Source organism: Nicotiana tomentosiformis, chromosome 8, assembly GCF_000390325.3.
Source record: "Nicotiana tomentosiformis chromosome 8, ASM39032v3, whole genome shotgun sequence".
Taxonomy (NCBI): Eukaryota; Viridiplantae; Streptophyta; class Magnoliopsida; order Solanales; family Solanaceae; genus Nicotiana; species Nicotiana tomentosiformis.
In genome coordinates, this window is record NC_090819.1 from 135609205 (window position 1) to 135626239 (window position 17035).

The 17035-nt window shown below is 37.3% G+C and overlaps 1 protein-coding gene across 2 annotated transcripts; it reads left to right on the forward strand.

Moving 5' to 3' along the window:
* The first annotated feature begins 7280 nt into the window (after positions 1 to 7280).
* On the forward strand, positions 7281 to 10879 carry LOC104089324 (uncharacterized). Of its 2 annotated transcripts, XM_009594186.4 has the most exons (5): positions 7281 to 7594; positions 9241 to 9307; positions 9674 to 9722; positions 10073 to 10117; positions 10608 to 10879. In XM_009594186.4, exons 1-5 carry the CDS (start codon positions 7370 to 7372, stop codon positions 10672 to 10674), a joined length of 453 nt encoding a protein of 150 aa, XP_009592481.1. In that variant the 5' UTR covers positions 7281 to 7369; the 3' UTR covers positions 10675 to 10879. The 2 variants fall into 2 exon arrangements, with proteins under 2 accessions (XP_009592481.1, XP_070038929.1); XM_070182828.1 differs by lacking the exon at positions 10608 to 10879 and having other exon boundaries at positions 9790 to 10091.
* The last annotated feature ends 6156 nt before the right edge of the window (positions 10880 to 17035 follow it).

The following is a 17035-nucleotide window of genomic DNA, read 5'->3' on the forward strand; positions in this document are numbered from 1 at the left end:
GGTGTTGAATTGGGAAAAATATCATTTTATGGTACAAGAAGGAATAGTTTTGGGGCATCGAGTGTCCGGTAAGGGAATTGAGGTCGACCATGCTAAGGTTGATGTGATTGAGAAATTGCCACCGCCCACTTTGGTCAAGGCAGTGAGAAGTTTTCTTGGGCACGCAGGGTTTTACAGGCGATTCATAAAAGATTTTTCCAAGGTTGCTAACCCTTTTATGTAAACTTCTTGAAAAGGATCAGCCCTTTGTTTTTTCTAATTATAGCATATTGGCATTTGAGGAGTTGAAGAAGAGACTGTAACTGCACCCATCATTGTTGCACCCAACTGGGAGCAACCGTTCGAGCTCATGTGCGATGCCAGTGATTATGCTATAGGAACAGTCTTGGGGTAGCGAAAAGACAAGATGATGCACCCAATTTACTATGAAAGCAGGACGCTCAGCGGTGCACAACTCAATTACACCGTAACGGAAAAGGAAATATTGGTTGTAGTGTTTGCCTTCAACAAATTCAGGTCATACTTAATTGGTTCAAAAGTTATTGCTTATACTGACCATGCAACAATTAGGTACTTGATAACAAAGAAGGAGTCAAAGCCATGCTTAATCCGCTAGGTTCTTTTGCTACAAGAATTCGATCTAGAAATCAATGACACAAAAGGGACAGACAATCAAGTGGCAGACCACCTCTCAAGGTTGGAAGGAGCTGAAAAAAAGATGGAGGTTGAAGATATAACAGAGATATTTTTGGATGAACAATTACTCATTGTGACAATGGAGGAGACGCCATGGTATGCTGATATTGCTAACTATTTAGCAAGTGGTATTGTACCTTATGAACTCTCTTCAATTCAAAATAAAAAGTTCTTTCGTGATTATCGATCTTATTATTAGGATGAACCTCTATTTTTTAGATTATGTGTAGATAACATGATTCGGAGGTGTATCCCCGAGAAAGATCAACTTTCTGTTTTGCAGGCTTGCCATGCTTCACCATATGGTGGACACTTTGGAGGAATTCGGACAGTGACAAAAGTGTTGGAATCGGGATTGTATTGGCCAACTCTATTCAAGGATGCCCATGCTTGGGTAAAAAGTTGCGATGAGTGCCAAATGTCAGGCAACATATCTCGACGTCACGAGATGCCGATGACCACAATTCAAGAGGTGGAGGTTTTTGACATTTTGGGGATTGACTTTATGGGGCATTCCGTCAGCTCGTATGGTAACAAATACATATTGGTAGCAGTTGACTATGTCTCCAAATGGGTCGAAGAGGTGGCTCTCCCAACTAATGATGCAAAAGGGGTGACATGCTTCCTAAAGAAAAACATCTTCACACGTTTTGGCACCGTGAGAGCTACAATCAGTGATGGTGGAACCCATTTTTGCAATAGAGCATTCGCACGGCTGTTGGAAAAGTATGGAGTCCGCCATAAGGTAGCCACACCTTACCACCCACAGACGAGCGGGCAAGTTGAAGTATCCAATAGGGAAATCAAAAGTGTTCTGACCAAGACAGTTAATGCAACAAGGACTGATTGGGTAAAGAAGCTGGATGATGCATTATGGGTGTACCGCACAGTATTTAAAACTCCAATTGGTATGTCACCATACAAGTCGGTGTTTGGAAAAGTATGCCATCTTCCGGTAGAGCTCGAACATAAAGCCGTTTGGGCACTGCGGCAGTTGAATTTGGATATGGAGACCGCAGGCACCAGCAGAGTCACTCAGTTACATGAACTTGAGGAATTCAAGTTCCATGCATTTGAGAATGCAAGATTGTACAAATAAAGGATGAAAATGATGCATGATAAGCACATTCTAGATCGGAACTTCAAACCCAGATATATAGTGTTGTTATACAACTCGAGATTGAGATTGTTTCCGGGTAAGTTGAAGTCCCAATGGTCAGGACCCTTCAGAGTGGTGCAAGTATTCTCAAGTGGAGCTGTAGGAATTGAATCCGAAGATAGGACAAATAAGTTCACAGTGAATGGGCAAAGGTTGAAACATTACCGCGGAGCCGACTGCAGATTTTATTGCCTTCACTGTCTCAAGTCCGCGGCGCGGACTTGACCGCGGATTTTGTCCCCCTCACTGTTCCTCATCTGTGGCCGCGGATTGGACACGATCGATCGCAGATGAGGCGGTACCAAGTTCAGAATTGGTTTTTTTTTCCTATTAATTAATTTTTTTTTTACTGACACCCCCCCTTAACCGCCCACTCCCCCACTTCTTCTTTCCCTCTCCCTTAACAAAATCTAAAACCCTTCCCCTTTCCCCTAAAACAAAACACACGCCCCTCTCCCTCTCCCTCAAAATTTTTCTCATCTACAAAGCTTCTTATCCTTCCTCTCTTTCTCCACTCAACCAATCCCCAATCTCAGTTCCTCCCAAGATCTCCGAGTAAGTAACATGATTCTATTCCTTTTTCTTAGAATTTTTTTTTGTTTTAAATTTTTTATTTTTCCCATTCTTTTCCTTTGCTATTGTATGTGTAGGATAGTAGAATCATGCGTACTCTTGTCTTGGTTTAGGATTGTGGTATATATGTGGAATGCGAGGCTAATAGATTTGGTTGAATTGGGGGAAGACATTGTTGAGTTTGTGAGGAATCGAAGTTTAATTGGGGCTTTGGGTAACTTGGGGGGTATATGCACCTTAAGTGTTTCTTGAATTTCCACTATGAGTTTGAATGTAAATTGTGACCAATTGTGCGAGTGAAGTTTGAGTAACCGCCGTTGGTTCCCATATTCCGCCGATTACTGATTGCAGTGTTTGTTGTGTAGGTACCATGATACCTTCAAAGAAGAGACGCACCACCGTAGCCTCGTCAAGTGGTCATGGAGGTTCATCCTGGGTATGGGCACCGTCCAATGCAGCTCAGTTTGATCGTACCAGGTTTGTCTCCAGAGCTGCCCAAGACCGTTTCAGTTTGAAGGCCACTAAAAAACTTGTACCGGAAAGGGGTATTGACAGGGCGTCCCTCTAGGATAAGTGCACTAATATATATCGGGAGTTGATCAGGCGCAAGTTGGACAACTTTTTCGAAGATACGGATGATGGTAACTTTATGCTTGTCCGGGAGTTCTATGCCATCTGCCCCGAACATGAGGATAGAATATGCACTATGCGACACACGAGGGTGGATGCCTCGATATAAGCCATCATGAGAGTGTATCGATTGCCTGTATTTAATGGGGAAGAGGATTTCTATGATACTTACAAGTGAGAAACCATCACATGGAACAAGTTTTCCAGAACTATCTGTGTACCGGACAAAGAGGTAGTGTGAGTTGTGCCGGGATCGAATCTACACTCTGCCTCACTCACTTTTGAAGGAAAGTACTGGTTGCACATCATCAACAATCACTTCCTGTCGTCCCACAACACCACAGAGGTAAATGATCCGAGAGCTGCCTTGATCTGGTGCTTCGTGAATGGCCACGATTTTGATGTGGCCAAGGTTATTTAGTCTGAGATGTTCGTCGTTCACCACTGAAGAGGTATGGGTTCTTTTTCCCCTCTCTGGTCACTAGATTGTGCCGGGCAACAAGGGTGCCTGAGAACCCAATTGCGGATGGCATGTTGAAAAAAGAAGCAAAGTTTCGGGCAGACAAAGTGACCATCGGGAAAGACCCAGTAGCACCTGGGGCAACTTAGAGTGACAATTCTGATGCGCCGGAGGAGGGCGATAAAGGGAATGAGGAAGTTGGACATACCTCACCCCCACATGAACAAGACGCAGCGGCTGAAGGACCATCCCAGGTCAGACGGAGTACACGGATGACAGCCTTAGAACATGATGTGGCAGGGCTGCGCACTTCCGTCAGAGAATTGGGGGCTAGAGTTGATGCCTTGGCCACCCAAAATGCGAAGTCAGAGAAGAAAATCATAGGTTGGCTGCATTCGCTAGGGAGGGCGTGTCTTCTCGACCCTGTCACTGTCTCCGATCAAGACTGATCCACTAGGGAAGTTCCTTTACCTCGCATTACTTTATTTTGTATGACATGGGGACATGCCATCTTTTTAAGTGTGGTGTGAGGGATACTTTGTTGTATGTAGAATAGTTTCATAGTTTATTTACATAAATCATTTTCTACTTGTCTCGACGATGGATATCATTCGACGGGTTTCTTGAGGGACTAAAGTCAAAAGAAATAAAAATAAAAATTGTTAAAAGTAAAAAAAATTATGCGGTGAGCGTGGAATTTCTTTTGTAGTAGTGTATCAATTCCCCCTTGGTTTTTCTTTAAACCATGGTTCTTTTCCAAGGGTTTCATTTGAACCGGGTGTAGTTAGTTTTTATTTTTTAGTTGGGAACTTATGGGCTATGGGCAGGATTAGAATACGATCTCTTAACTCCGTAATGCCTTGAATATAGCGGGTACTTAGTGTGACACTTAGGCTCATTTGTTGACTCTTGTAAGAATTCCTTAAACTGCATACTCTTAATTTGGCTTAAGTACTCTGATCTAAGTATTTGATGATCCGATCTGGAGTGAGTCATGTGCCATGTGTGTGTGAGGCTTGTTGTGTTCTGTGCACGGTATTTGATGCCTAAAACTTGTCTTGTTTTTCTGCAAAGCGAAATAATAGTCTTGTTTAGTCTGGGAAGTAATATAGGCATTTCTTTGTTGAACCATATATATACATATTCCACCCACCTATTTGTTATGTATCGTAGTTAACCCCGTTGAGTCTGTAATCCTATTTTCTTGGCAACCACATTACAAGCCTTATCCCTTGTTTGAATTGATCATCTTTTTGAACCCTTTACATCTCGTAAGCATTTGAATTACTATGAATCTATAAAGTATAAAGTGTGGGGTAGTTGGTGGGGCTTTTGAGTGGAACTAGATAAATCAGGAGAAAAGTGCACCTTGTTGAAAAACAAAATGTATCATGTGTCAATAGTGTATCATGTTGATTAGTAATATTTTGTGGTGGCTTTTAAGGTGATTGTGCTCAAAGAAGTGTGGGGTAATTTACGTGGTATTGAAGGTGGAAATAATGATTTAACTTAAGTGCGGGATTAATTATAAAATATATGTATTAAAATACTTGGGGAGGTGTAGTCACTATTATATCCAAATATATCCTACCCGACCTGCAGCCTACATTACAGCCAAATAAAGTCCTACTTGATCCTAGACTGAACAAGCTCAATTAGTAGAATAATACACTACGGTCAAGCCTATGGAGAGTTTTCTGTGGCACAAGAATATCATTTCTAAGGGTGAGTGAATTCTGTTTATTTTGAAGTTCCTCAGTGTGCGTGAATTTTATTGATTGTGGAATGAGTCTCTTTTGTAGTGAGCAAGCACTTGATTCACGAATGAGAGGTATGTCTGGACCTCTGAATAGAGTAAGTAAGCCGGTTAGGAATATTGTGTGGCTCGCGGGAGTCTACTCTTGAGGTGTAGATGTTACACTAATATATACTCAAACTATGTGAAATATTCTTGGTGTGACGAGTTAGGGAAGTCGCTCAGTGAAGTTAAGCCTCTATAAAGTGTGGTTTGATTACTCGGGGACGAGCAATGGTTTAAGTGTGGGGTGTTGATAGTAGGCTATATTTATGCAATTTAGACACTATTTATACTCTAGTTTAGCCGCACTTTATTGGTATTTGAATGCTAAAAGATAACAAAATGCTCTAATTAAGAATTTTATGCTTTGCAAGAGCCACTCCGAGCTAGGAGGAAGCTAAATAGTGTTTTGGAGTCAATATGGAGTGTGGAAGGCCAATCGAAGGTTAGCCCGGTCGAAAAGGAGCGAGAAAAGCAAGCGAGGAGATCCCCTTCAGGTGTGCGGCCGCGGAGTTGACCGCGAATTGGACATCGCACTGGAGGCAGAACACTAGCTGAAATCCACAGCCAGATCCGCGGCCGCGGACGGGCGGACGAAGGCCAATAACTAAGGGGCAATTATGTAATTTTAAGGCGACTAACCTAAACCTATATGAAGCCTTATTCGCCTAGAAGAGAAGGGGAGCTGTTTTTAGGAGATTTTGAAGGCAAGAACAAGAGAGAGAAGACGGAGAATTTCCTAAGAGTTTTCATCTTCTTCTTCTTACTTCTATTGTTGATTATGATTTGATATAGTGAATTTTTATCCATTAGTATGAGTAGCTAAACCCATCATCTAGAGTTGATGGAACCAATTGTTGGATGAAGTTTTGACTATGTTTAGATATAATTGAGCCGTTCTTATTCTATGATTGTTCAACTATGTATTTTGTTGTGATTAGTTGAAAGGGCCCTTGATTAATCGTGTCTAATTACCTTGTGTTGCTTGAGAAAGAATACTTGGTTAGATTATTGTTGAACAATACCACTTTCAGATAAGTTAAGAGATTAATTACTTGAATTTAAAAGCGGGATTAGAGATAACGAAGCTTTGGTGAGACAATTCTGAGTTGCATAAATTGTTAACTAGAGTAGTTCGAGAGAATGCTTCTAGTAAATTATCGTAATTGATCAAGAGATAATTACTGTAGCCTGTAACTCATAATCCTCATAGAGTATTACGGCCAGATTATAGCTAACGTGTGAGGAATTAGTCCGGCAATTGGAAAAATCAATAGCCCTAGATCCTTTTACCTTTGAATTCAACCTTATTATTGATTATTGCTAATTTTGTTTTCATTTTTCATTAGATAAATAAATTCCACTTATGATCTATTAAAAATCTTGCATCCGAAAATTGTGTGAGCTTATCATTAACATTGTTAAAAGTTGTAGTAAATAGGTTATTTCCCTATGGGATTTCATTTCGGACTTGAACCAGATTATATTTGCAGCGACCGCTTAGTCCCTTTTTACAAGGCATAGTTCGGCGTGATGAGTGGCTTATCTTAATGAAGTATTAGTGGATGATTCCATATCTCGAACTCATGACATATATATCACGCAGAGACAACATTATCATTACTCTAAGACTCCTCTTCATACTGCGTGGTAATGGCACCAGGTAGCTACTCTAAAGGGCTGTTATTTTATAATTAGCCAGTGCGTTCTGAATTTTAATTTTTAAGTTCAAATTTTCGAAAAAAATTTTAGTTTTAAATTTCAGGATAAAATAAGTGGCTAATCTCTAAATAGCATCCCTGAGAATGGCTATATGTGCACTTGTCCCTTATATTGCATAATGAATGAAGAATAAAAAAAAAACGAGTGTCAACAGCCTAAAGAAACTATTGGCTAAATTTGTAATTTTTGAAAAAAGTGACTAACTTTTAAATACACGCAAAAAAGTAGTTATACAGTGTAAAACACCCCCAATTCTCTGAGCAGCTTTGCCCCTTCGTTCAGTCGGAATTTACAGTTGTTAAATTCTTCGACCCGGTTTGATAATCTGAAAATGGAATCAGAGAAGGAGACGAATCGGCTGAATTCTGACGATACCAAATCAGAACAAGATGAAGAACAACAGCAAAGAGGAGAATGTTGCGATCACCAAAATGCAGAGTCTCAAATAAATGGCAAAAAGATCCTGAAAGCAATACAAATAGTAGAGAAAGATTCTATGGCAATCGCCGAGAGCTTCACTTCTCTTTTTGCTTCCCTACGCTCTACTCTATCTGAGGTATCCATAATTGGAGTAATAGTCTCTCTTGTTTAATTTCTAGCTACTTTCCTAAAGTTAGTGCTTTTATCTGTAATTAACTTATTAGTGACCTGATTGTGTTACATTATTAATGTATAGAACTAAACTCAAAAAAAGAAAAAAATGTTTTGAGATTGTATATCAGTGGAGGGATAACTGTGAGGTTAGTTTTAGAGAGCCCACAAATTATTAAGTATTGAGTGCAACTGATCTAAATGAAGCTGAATGGATATTGAGGATTCAGATAGCCAGGGGTGGATGTAGTGTTAGAGTTATGGGATCACCGAACCCTAGCTCATACCCTGTAATTGTGCTGAACAAATAATAGATTTCGAACCCAGTAAATCAAATGAGTTATGGTAGAATTTCGAATTTGAACTCATAAAGCTCTAATTTTGGATCCGTCTCTACCGATAGCCTACTTTCAAATTTGTTTGGGTTGAAGAAAATTAGTAATAGTAGTAGTTGTAGTTGTAGTTGGATTAGAAAGGTATGCTAATTTGAAACGAGCAACATGGTGGTCTGGGCTCTTTGCTGCTGTTTGATTTTGGGTTTCCCTAGTCAATTTTCTTAAATGGAATCAGTTGTCATCTAGGTATACAGCACGGGTTTGCGACTCATTAACATTTCATTGAATTCTTACTCTTTTGATGTTATCACTATTTAGCATCACATTTGGCACTTTTTCTACTGTAGTTTAAACGGTATGCACTTTGTTGTTTATGCTCCCCGTGGTTGTACTTTGCTATCCATCTTCTCTTGGGATATTGCGCTTAGTTATCAGGTCATGTGACTATCATATCCTAACATTAAGGTTAAATACATCAAATAGGCATATTTTCATTAAAATAAGCTTTTCGTAACAATTGTTTTTTTTTGTGTGTGTTTTTGGGGGGGGGGGGATGATAGAAATTTACATTGTATCAAAGTATTAGCCTGCAACAAAGGGAAGTTCATGCATAGTTTCCAATTCCATGATGAATTAGTATGGAAGTATGGACAATGTCTGGAACAGTAAAGGGCGTGATGTAATTGGGCATTTGGGAGAAGAAGAATGAGATGGAAAGCGTGGAATGTTGCTTCATTGGTAATTATGTGGGTACTTTGGAGAGAAAGGATTACGAGTTTACCCGGACTTGGGTTTGTATAAATGATTGAGTGTCTTTAGTAGAGAACCATAATTCTGCACTTTGGTATACTACATGTGCAGGGTTCTTCCCCCGGGACATCAATAAAAATATTACTTTATAATTAAAAAGAATTAGATAAAGATTTTGCTTCAGCCATCAATCTTATTGAGTGGGAATTAGTTCTATTTTACCTATTTATCCTTGTGGCATGAGACTGTCACATGACAATCTTCCAACAATTTTCTGCCAAAAAGTTATCCAATGACTTGGGGCACATTTTGGGGAATCTGGATGGCAAAGTGCAACCCTAAGGAAAATAGATGGCATAGTACCAAACTGTATGAATGGCAACGTGCCGAAAAGCATTACAATTTAGTAGACGTCATTCATTCCAGACTTAATATTAGAAGTTTTCTTTCTTTGTTTATTCTTTTTTCTTTTGTCATGTGTGTGTGTGTTCTATCCATGTTTAAAGGAGCCATAGTGATTTTGCAGGTTACTAGTACTTCTATTGATCACATGAACTGCTTTGGTGATGCTGCAGGACGAGTTCAAGAATGTGGTATATCTTTTAACCCCTTGATCTTCCGTCCTTGAAGTCCTTAACATTAATAGTTTCTGTTTTAGAAAAATATCTGCTTATATTTGTTTATTGTTTATTCAATTGAGTTTGGGAATGAGGCATCATAGTAGTAGTTGTTGTGTATTCAACTGTTTAATAAAGAAAATCTAAAGCTTACCACTTATCATGATTGAGTGCTTTTATTCTAGAGTAGTATATTTGGTATAATTCCAAAATGTCTCCTTCATTTTATTTCTTTAATGCACTCAGCATTTTGGTAATACCAGATTCACTTGTTTTAAGTAATATACCAAAGCTGAGCTAGTGAGCTTCACTCATCCTAACTTTTGCCTGTTTATCTTGCAGCACTTGATGCAGCAACTAAAGGAAACCGATATATAAACTCTTGTCTGAGGTAGTATTTTCGTAGTTCTTTAATTAATTCCCCTATAGTATCTTCCTAAAAGTAGAAAAACTATCAGGCCTCCCTTTAAGGAAGTTGGGAGGACGCACCAAGTTAGCGCACCTATTATGATTAGATCATATCTTCGTTGGTATTTATGGTACTTCATTTGTGCGTGGTTGGGGAAGCCGCATTCTTCAATCTCTAAGAGGGAAAGTAGGACTTCCATGTTTTGAATCCGGTATATTTTTTACTTTTTGTATCAATGGTAAAATTACATCTCTCTCTCTCTCCTGCCTGAAAAATCTTGTGAAGTGTGTACTATTCTAGCTTATCTTTCAGAGCTAACTCTCCTTTTGCAGATTGAATGAGGAAATGAAAGGAATTGATAATCTTGCAACACAGCTGTATCCTTTCCATGTGATTATGGTTTGATATAAACAATTTTTCTCCTTAAGTCTCCGTATGCACAACCACCAAATTCTTTGTTTAAAATGTGGCAATAGGATGCAATGCTTATTCTTGTCCTTGCAGTTGGAAATTAGCCAGTTAATTCATAGTTTTTGTTTTATTGCTTTTTCTTTTTCAAATAAATGAAGGGGGGCCTTGATGCAAAGATAAGAGTTGCCACCATGTAACTAGAAGATCACAGATTTTAGTAGAAACAACCTCTTGAAGAAATGCAAGGTAAGACTACGTCGATAGACCTAGTATAGTCTTGTCCTTTTTCGGAACCCCTGCATATTAGGAGCTTTGTGTTACCAGGCTGCCCCTTTTATCCCATTCAAACAAATAGTTATTAGTTTATTGCTTTAAACCAGAATCCCTAGGTGACGTTTAGAAGCAATCCAGATATCATGGTGTAATTGTTCTTCGTGATTCCTTGACTCTCTGAAGGAAAATCATCCGGAGAAATGTAGATGCATTGGACTCGGCTGTTAACAGGCTAGTTCGTTTCCCATGAGTGGATCGGTCTTGATGAACAATGAACAATATTGTCTAGGTGACCTGCACATATTTTCTGGTGCCACCACTGGTGCTTTATTTATGATGTGATGCCTATTGAAGTCTTGCTTTTTGTTCGGAAGAATTAAGAATAAGCATTGTGTAATCGGATGAATTGCAAGGCTGATACATTCTATAACCCATCAAAAACTTTCTTTGTCCTACTGTTAGTCCTCAATTTACCTCGCAAGATCATTGCATGAGTTGTCTTTCTGTTACTCTTCATTTTGTTTGGTAAATTTGTTATGGGAAAAACATTAGATGTATTGGTTGCTGAAGAATGGTAAGTGGACCATTCAGAATGCTAAGATTCGTGGGATTTTAGTCTTTTTTTTTTATTAAACTACTATTACAAGAACAACAAGCCCATTGGAATTACACAAGTGGGGTCTGGGCAAGTTAGTGTGTACGCAGACCTAGGAGTGTTCGTCGGTTGGTACGGTACAATATTTAGACATTTCGGTTCGGTATTTTCGGTATTCGATTTCTTAAAATGCTATACCAATACCTTATCTAATTAAATTCAACATGGTTCGATTTTTCTCCTTTCGGTTTCGGTTCGATAACTTCAGTTTATTAGGTTTGAATACTAACTAGTGCATAAAGTCAGACCGTAAGATTCTTAATTTTAAAGTACTCAAAAGTAGAAAACTAAAATGTTTGTTGACAAAAGTTTTGTCCAAAATTTACAAATATCAACCTAGAGAAAATTATACATAAAGGAATAAATTTGATCATTAGAAATGTGTTGTTATTTGCTTAGAGTTAATTGATAAAACTTAGAGAATAAAGGAAAGTAAAATTTTAGATTTTTTTATATTTATGTTATAATTAATAATATGTGTGTTGTGTAATGTAATATATATTTCGGTACGGTATCGGTATTTCATTTTAAAATATTAAATACCATACCTAATACCATTTTTTTTTTAAAAAAAAAAAATTAAACCAAATACCATACCGAATACCAAAATATCGAATATCAAATACCAAAATTTTTGGTTTCGGTACGGTAATTTTGTATTTACCAAATTATGCACAACTCTACGCAGACCTAACCCCTACCCTTAGGAGGTAGATATGTTGTTTCCGATAGACTATCGGCTCAAGAAAATGAAAAGCAACAATAGAAACAAGCAGTATCAAAAATAGGCGGAAGGAAGCAAATAACGACAAACACTAACATCGGCAAGATAGCAGGAAAACAACATGAAATGCTAGCAGTCTAACGAATAAGAGCCCATTTGGATTGGCTTAAAAAAGTAAATTTTCAGCAAAAATAACTTTTTTAAATCAAAAGTCAATAAGTTGGGGTTGCCCAGTTTATTACTTATGGCTTGTTTTAAGTAGTATTCAATTTATTTTAAGCACTTTTTGAACATCAAAAAAATTTATTTTTATTTTTAAAATGACCATTTTTAAAGCCAATCCAAACAGTGTTACATGTGGTGGTGTGCATGTCCAATGGGACTAACGTACCACTATAGCAAGAATCTCTTTTGTTTTTGTACAATTTTGGCAAATAAGAGTTATAATTTCTAAAATAAAACATGATAACGACATAGTGGCGAATTCTCACCAAACATTATTGTCATTTCTCTTGATGAGTCCAACACTCCAACTCATTGTGGGGAATATACCGTAGCATTTAACTTTTGCTGAATCTATTGCAAAATCCACTGCATTGATTCCATTCTGTGCTTACCAAACATAGTGATAATTGGTTTGAAGTGAAACCTTAAATCGAGATGCAAGATCTTACACCAACTAAAAGGATCATGCACTTACGTTTAACTAAAATATTCCATTATAGTAATTATGATAAACATCTTGATCATTGACTATTCTTGTAACGACCTCACCGGTCGTTTTGAGATCTAGTGCGTCGCTCTACGGTTTGAGGTCTTGGGTAGCTTCACTTCATATTTATGACTTGTCCGCATAGTTGAAATCGAATTTCGGGAAGTTTAGAGTTGATTCGGATGGAAAATTTTAATTTCGGAAGATTTAAGTTGGAAGAATTGACTAATGTTAGACTTTTGAGTAAACGACCTTAGAATCGGGATTTGAAGGTTCCAATAGGTTCGTATGATGATTTCGGACTTGGGCGTATGTTCGGGTTGAGCATCGGGTCGCCCAGGAGCATTTTACCGCTTATTGTGGAAAGTTGACATTTTGAAGATTTTAGAATTTTCTAAGTTTAGTTTGAGGTGGAATTTGGTGATACTAATGCCCGTTTGGGATTTCGGGCCTTGGAATAGTTTCGTATCATGATTTGTGACTTGTGCGTAAAGTTTGGCGCCATTCCGGAATATTTTGATATTATTCGGACGCGTTCGTAGAAGTTTGGAATTTTGAAAGTTGAAAGAAAGATTTTTGTCGTCGATTCATGATTTTTATATTATTTGTGGCGTTTCGAGCCTTTGGATAAGTCTGTATAAGGTATTGGAATTTGTTAGTATGTTCAGACGAGGTCCAGAGAGACTCGGATGAGTTTTACACTGTTTCTAGGCCACTTTTAATTGCTGATTTTTTGTTACAGCAGTGTGCATCGCGATCACGGACATTGGATCGTGTTCGCGAAGAGAAAAATGGGAGAAATGGGTATGTGAATCGCGTTCGCAAAAACGGATTCACGTTCGTGAAGAAGAAATTTCTGCTACACATGGCTCACTTTGGAAGCTCATATTTTGCAATCTATAAGGAATTCAGAGATGATGCAAAAATAAAAGTTGTAACTCTTGGTGTCTAATTTTCAAAAAATTAAACCATTTGTCATTTGGAGTTTTGTACAAAAGGTTATGACCATTATACTAGAGGCTATCTGGAAGAGTTGGGCAGCTTGTTCTTCGCGATCGCGATTGGTTTTCCGCGATCGCGAAGGGCAATTTTGAGTTGAGGAAAGTTGTGCTTCGCGATCGCGAAAGGTAAATACCTGGACAAAAGCTATATTTTGGGTGTTTCGGCCATTTTATCATTTTGGAGCTAAGGAGCTCGGATTGAAGTGATTTTCGCCATATGGATTGGGTTAAGTGTTTTCTATTTGGTTTTGATTATATTTCATGAATCTATCCTCGTTTTTGGCATTTGGTTGATGATTTAAAAATAGAATTTGGGGGTTGTTGTCTAAAGTTTCATAGAATAATTTTTTTAGTTTTGAACGTCGATTTAGAGTCGGGTTTGAGTGAAACTAGTATGGTTGGACTCGTAATTGAATGAGTTATCAGATTTTGTGAGTTTTGTCGCGATTCTGGGCACGTGGTCCTTGGATTTGACTTTGTTGACTTTTAGAGCTGAGTTGAGAATTTTTATAAATTGATTTATTATGAGTATTAGAGTGTATTTTTTTTAGTTTACACATTGTTTGACTAGTTTTGAAGCGATGGACATCGATTGAAGGTGTTAGAGTGCCATTGGAGCCGGTTATGGAACTTCGGAGCGAGGTAAGTCTCCTGTATAACCCTGTGAGGAGGAATTTATCCCATAAGTGTTAATATTCTTATGTGCTACATATTGTGGGAGCTACGCACGTATGAGGTGACGAGTGTCCGTGCGCATGCTAGAATTCCCGATTATATCCGAGTAGACTTAGGTTCACGCCATGCTATAATTGTACTATTTGAGTCATCTTTGCTCGTTTAATTCCTTTATTTCGCGTTACGACTTGAAACTAGACTTGCATAGGGTGATAGACTCGTTATTTGTAGAGATGTGACGAGCTACTTGATAATGCGCGGAATAATTTGTGCTTCCCTTATGAATTCCTCACACGTTGTGCGTTTTCATTGCAAAACTTTCCTTAAAGTTTATAATTCACACGTTTATTCGTGAGTGGGGTGAAGAACCTCTTAAAGCTACTTACCCTAATGGGATCGGGGCGATCGCCTCGGCAAGATTATGTACCACACTCTTATGGGAGCGGTTCGTTCGCCTCGCTAGTATAATAGATGCATCTATGGTTCGTGCCACTCGACCCTCGACAATGTACACATTATTATGGTATCGGGCCGTTCGCCTCAGCATTATCATATTTCTTATGGGATCGGGTCGTACGACCTCGGCATAATCGTGCGTTATATCGCTAGCAGTCCAAATATTCACAAGAATATCCTTCCATTGGTGCCTTGCATTTTATATGGTATTTCTTATTCATTTGATATTGACACTTGATATTTTTCGAACTGTTGAGTTAGGATACGAGATTAAGAAGTTCATATCGTTAAAAGAAAATTTGAAAGATTATGCTGGTTACCGTTTCATTCCACTATTATTGTGGTGCTTCATATCTGTTTAGGATTTAACATACCGCTTTATTGGACCTCTAATAAGTGTCGGTGTCGACCCCTCGTCACTACTTCTCTGGGGTTAGGCTAGATACTTACTGGGTACACTTTGATTTACGTACTCATGCTACACTTGTTGCACGTATTGTGTAGATATATATATATATATATATATATATATATATATATATATATATATATATATAGTGGTCTTTTGGGTGCAAAGGTGCGGCTGTTGCAGGGACTTTACGGTGAGCTGCATTCCATATTACGATCTGCATCATATAGAGTTTAAATATTCTCCTGTCTAACTTGTATTCCAAACAGATGTTGTATTTTATTATATTCCTAGTAGATGCTCATGCACTTGTGACACCAGATTTGGGGGTTCCTAATGGATGTTCATTATTGTAGTTCACGTAATTATTATCATTTCACCTTGTACTTTATATTTTATACGGAAATTGAAAAATAAAATTATGGATTTTTTATGAGTACCAGATTTTACTCTGCTTATTTAATGGGATTCATGATTTCGAAAATAATAAAACGAGTAACTAAGTTGATTAATCACCGTTGACTTGTCTGACGGCGGCGTTAGGTGCTATCACGACCTACAGTGAATTTTGGGTCGTGACAATTCTCATAATCTAATAAGCAAGGGTAACCGTTGGTGTTGAGTTTGTGTTCAATTGAACTCAATTTGTTTTACTTATATCATAGATATATTTTTATAAAAAATCTTGAAAATAAGTTTTACCCATACTGTCAAATAATTATGACCTTGGACTCATTAAGTTTAAGGTCGAATGAGACGATATATATCTTGGTTGGTTCCACCGTCATTTTGATTTTGCGTGTGCTTTTAAGTTGAATAAATTAGTTTGGCGTTTGGATATATGAATTGTAAAATTTCAAAATAGGGGAAAAAGTGAAAATGGTATTTGAAATTTAGAGTTGTGTTTAGACATGAATATAATTTTGGGTTGTTTTTAAAGTTTTGTGAGTGATTTGAGTGAAAATCTTGAAAAATAAATTTTTGGAGTTTTTCAAATTTTCAAAAATTTCCAAAATACATATTCAAATAAAAATTAAAAATTTTATGAGCAAACGCTGATTTCGAAAAAAAACAATTTTTTTTTTTTAAAAAGGAAAGATTTCTTATGTCCAATCGGGCTAATAGTGCGGGTAAAATGAATGAAACATGTTCGACTTCTGTGATATGTTTTTTCCATAAAAAAAGCTTTTTCAGAAAAAATATTACAAATGGTATGAATATATAACAACTTGTTTTTTCAAAATTTGTTACTGACAAGACAGCAATAATAATTAAGATGTGCTAACATTGCATGTGATAGCTCAATTTCATTATAATAATTTCTTTTAGTCTTGAATCTTGAAAATACATGTGCGTCAGTGACTTTTTCAAAGTTGTAATGTGCATGCTTTAAACGGTAGCGGAGTGAAATTTTTTAATAAACGGTATCAAAATATAAAAAAAATTAAGAACTTTTAACATATAGTATTTATATATACATATTAATAAAATTGTGATCCGATTATACAATATAAGTTTCGACAAAAAAAGTGTTAATTGCTACCACTTAGCTTAAGGTGGTCCCGCAACTGATCTTAAATCTAAGCAATGGTAGGCCCCCATTTGCAGCTTCACATGAGGCCATAGCTTTTACACAACATTTTATCATTGTTATTTAGAAAACATTATTTGTATTCAATATTTGCACTAAATAAATGAATACAAGTAATATATCTTGAATATTAAGCTTTTTTGCTACACCATAATTAAGTAATAGTATGTGGTTGTTCTTTAATTTGTAACTCTTATAAGTTATAACGGAATTAGCTAGGTGATTTTTTGTAGACACTAAGGTTGAATGCGTATTTTTCTTACTACCACTTTCTATTTTTTATTTTTATTTTCATTTTTCCAAAAAAATTGTGTTTCACGTTTTCTTGATTCTTAATCCTCTGTCTTTTTTACTTTCCTTGATTAAAGTCTAAAGGAGCAGAGAGAAT

What these genes read in the sequence shown, in the direction of transcription:
- LOC104089324 (XM_070182828.1), top strand. Translation starts at nt 7,370, where the DNA reads ATGGAATCAGAGAAGGAGACGAATCGGCTGAATTCTGACGATACCAAA. An exon ending in AGGACGAGTTCAAGAATGTG is followed by an intron (nt 9,308 to 9,673) that starts GTATATCTTTTA and finishes TTTATCTTGCAG; the next exon opens with CACTTGATGCAGCAACTAAA. An exon ending in TATATAAACTCTTGTCTGAG is followed by an intron (nt 9,723 to 9,789) that starts GTAGTATTTTCG and finishes AAAAACTATCAG; the next exon opens with GCCTCCCTTTAAGGAAGTTG.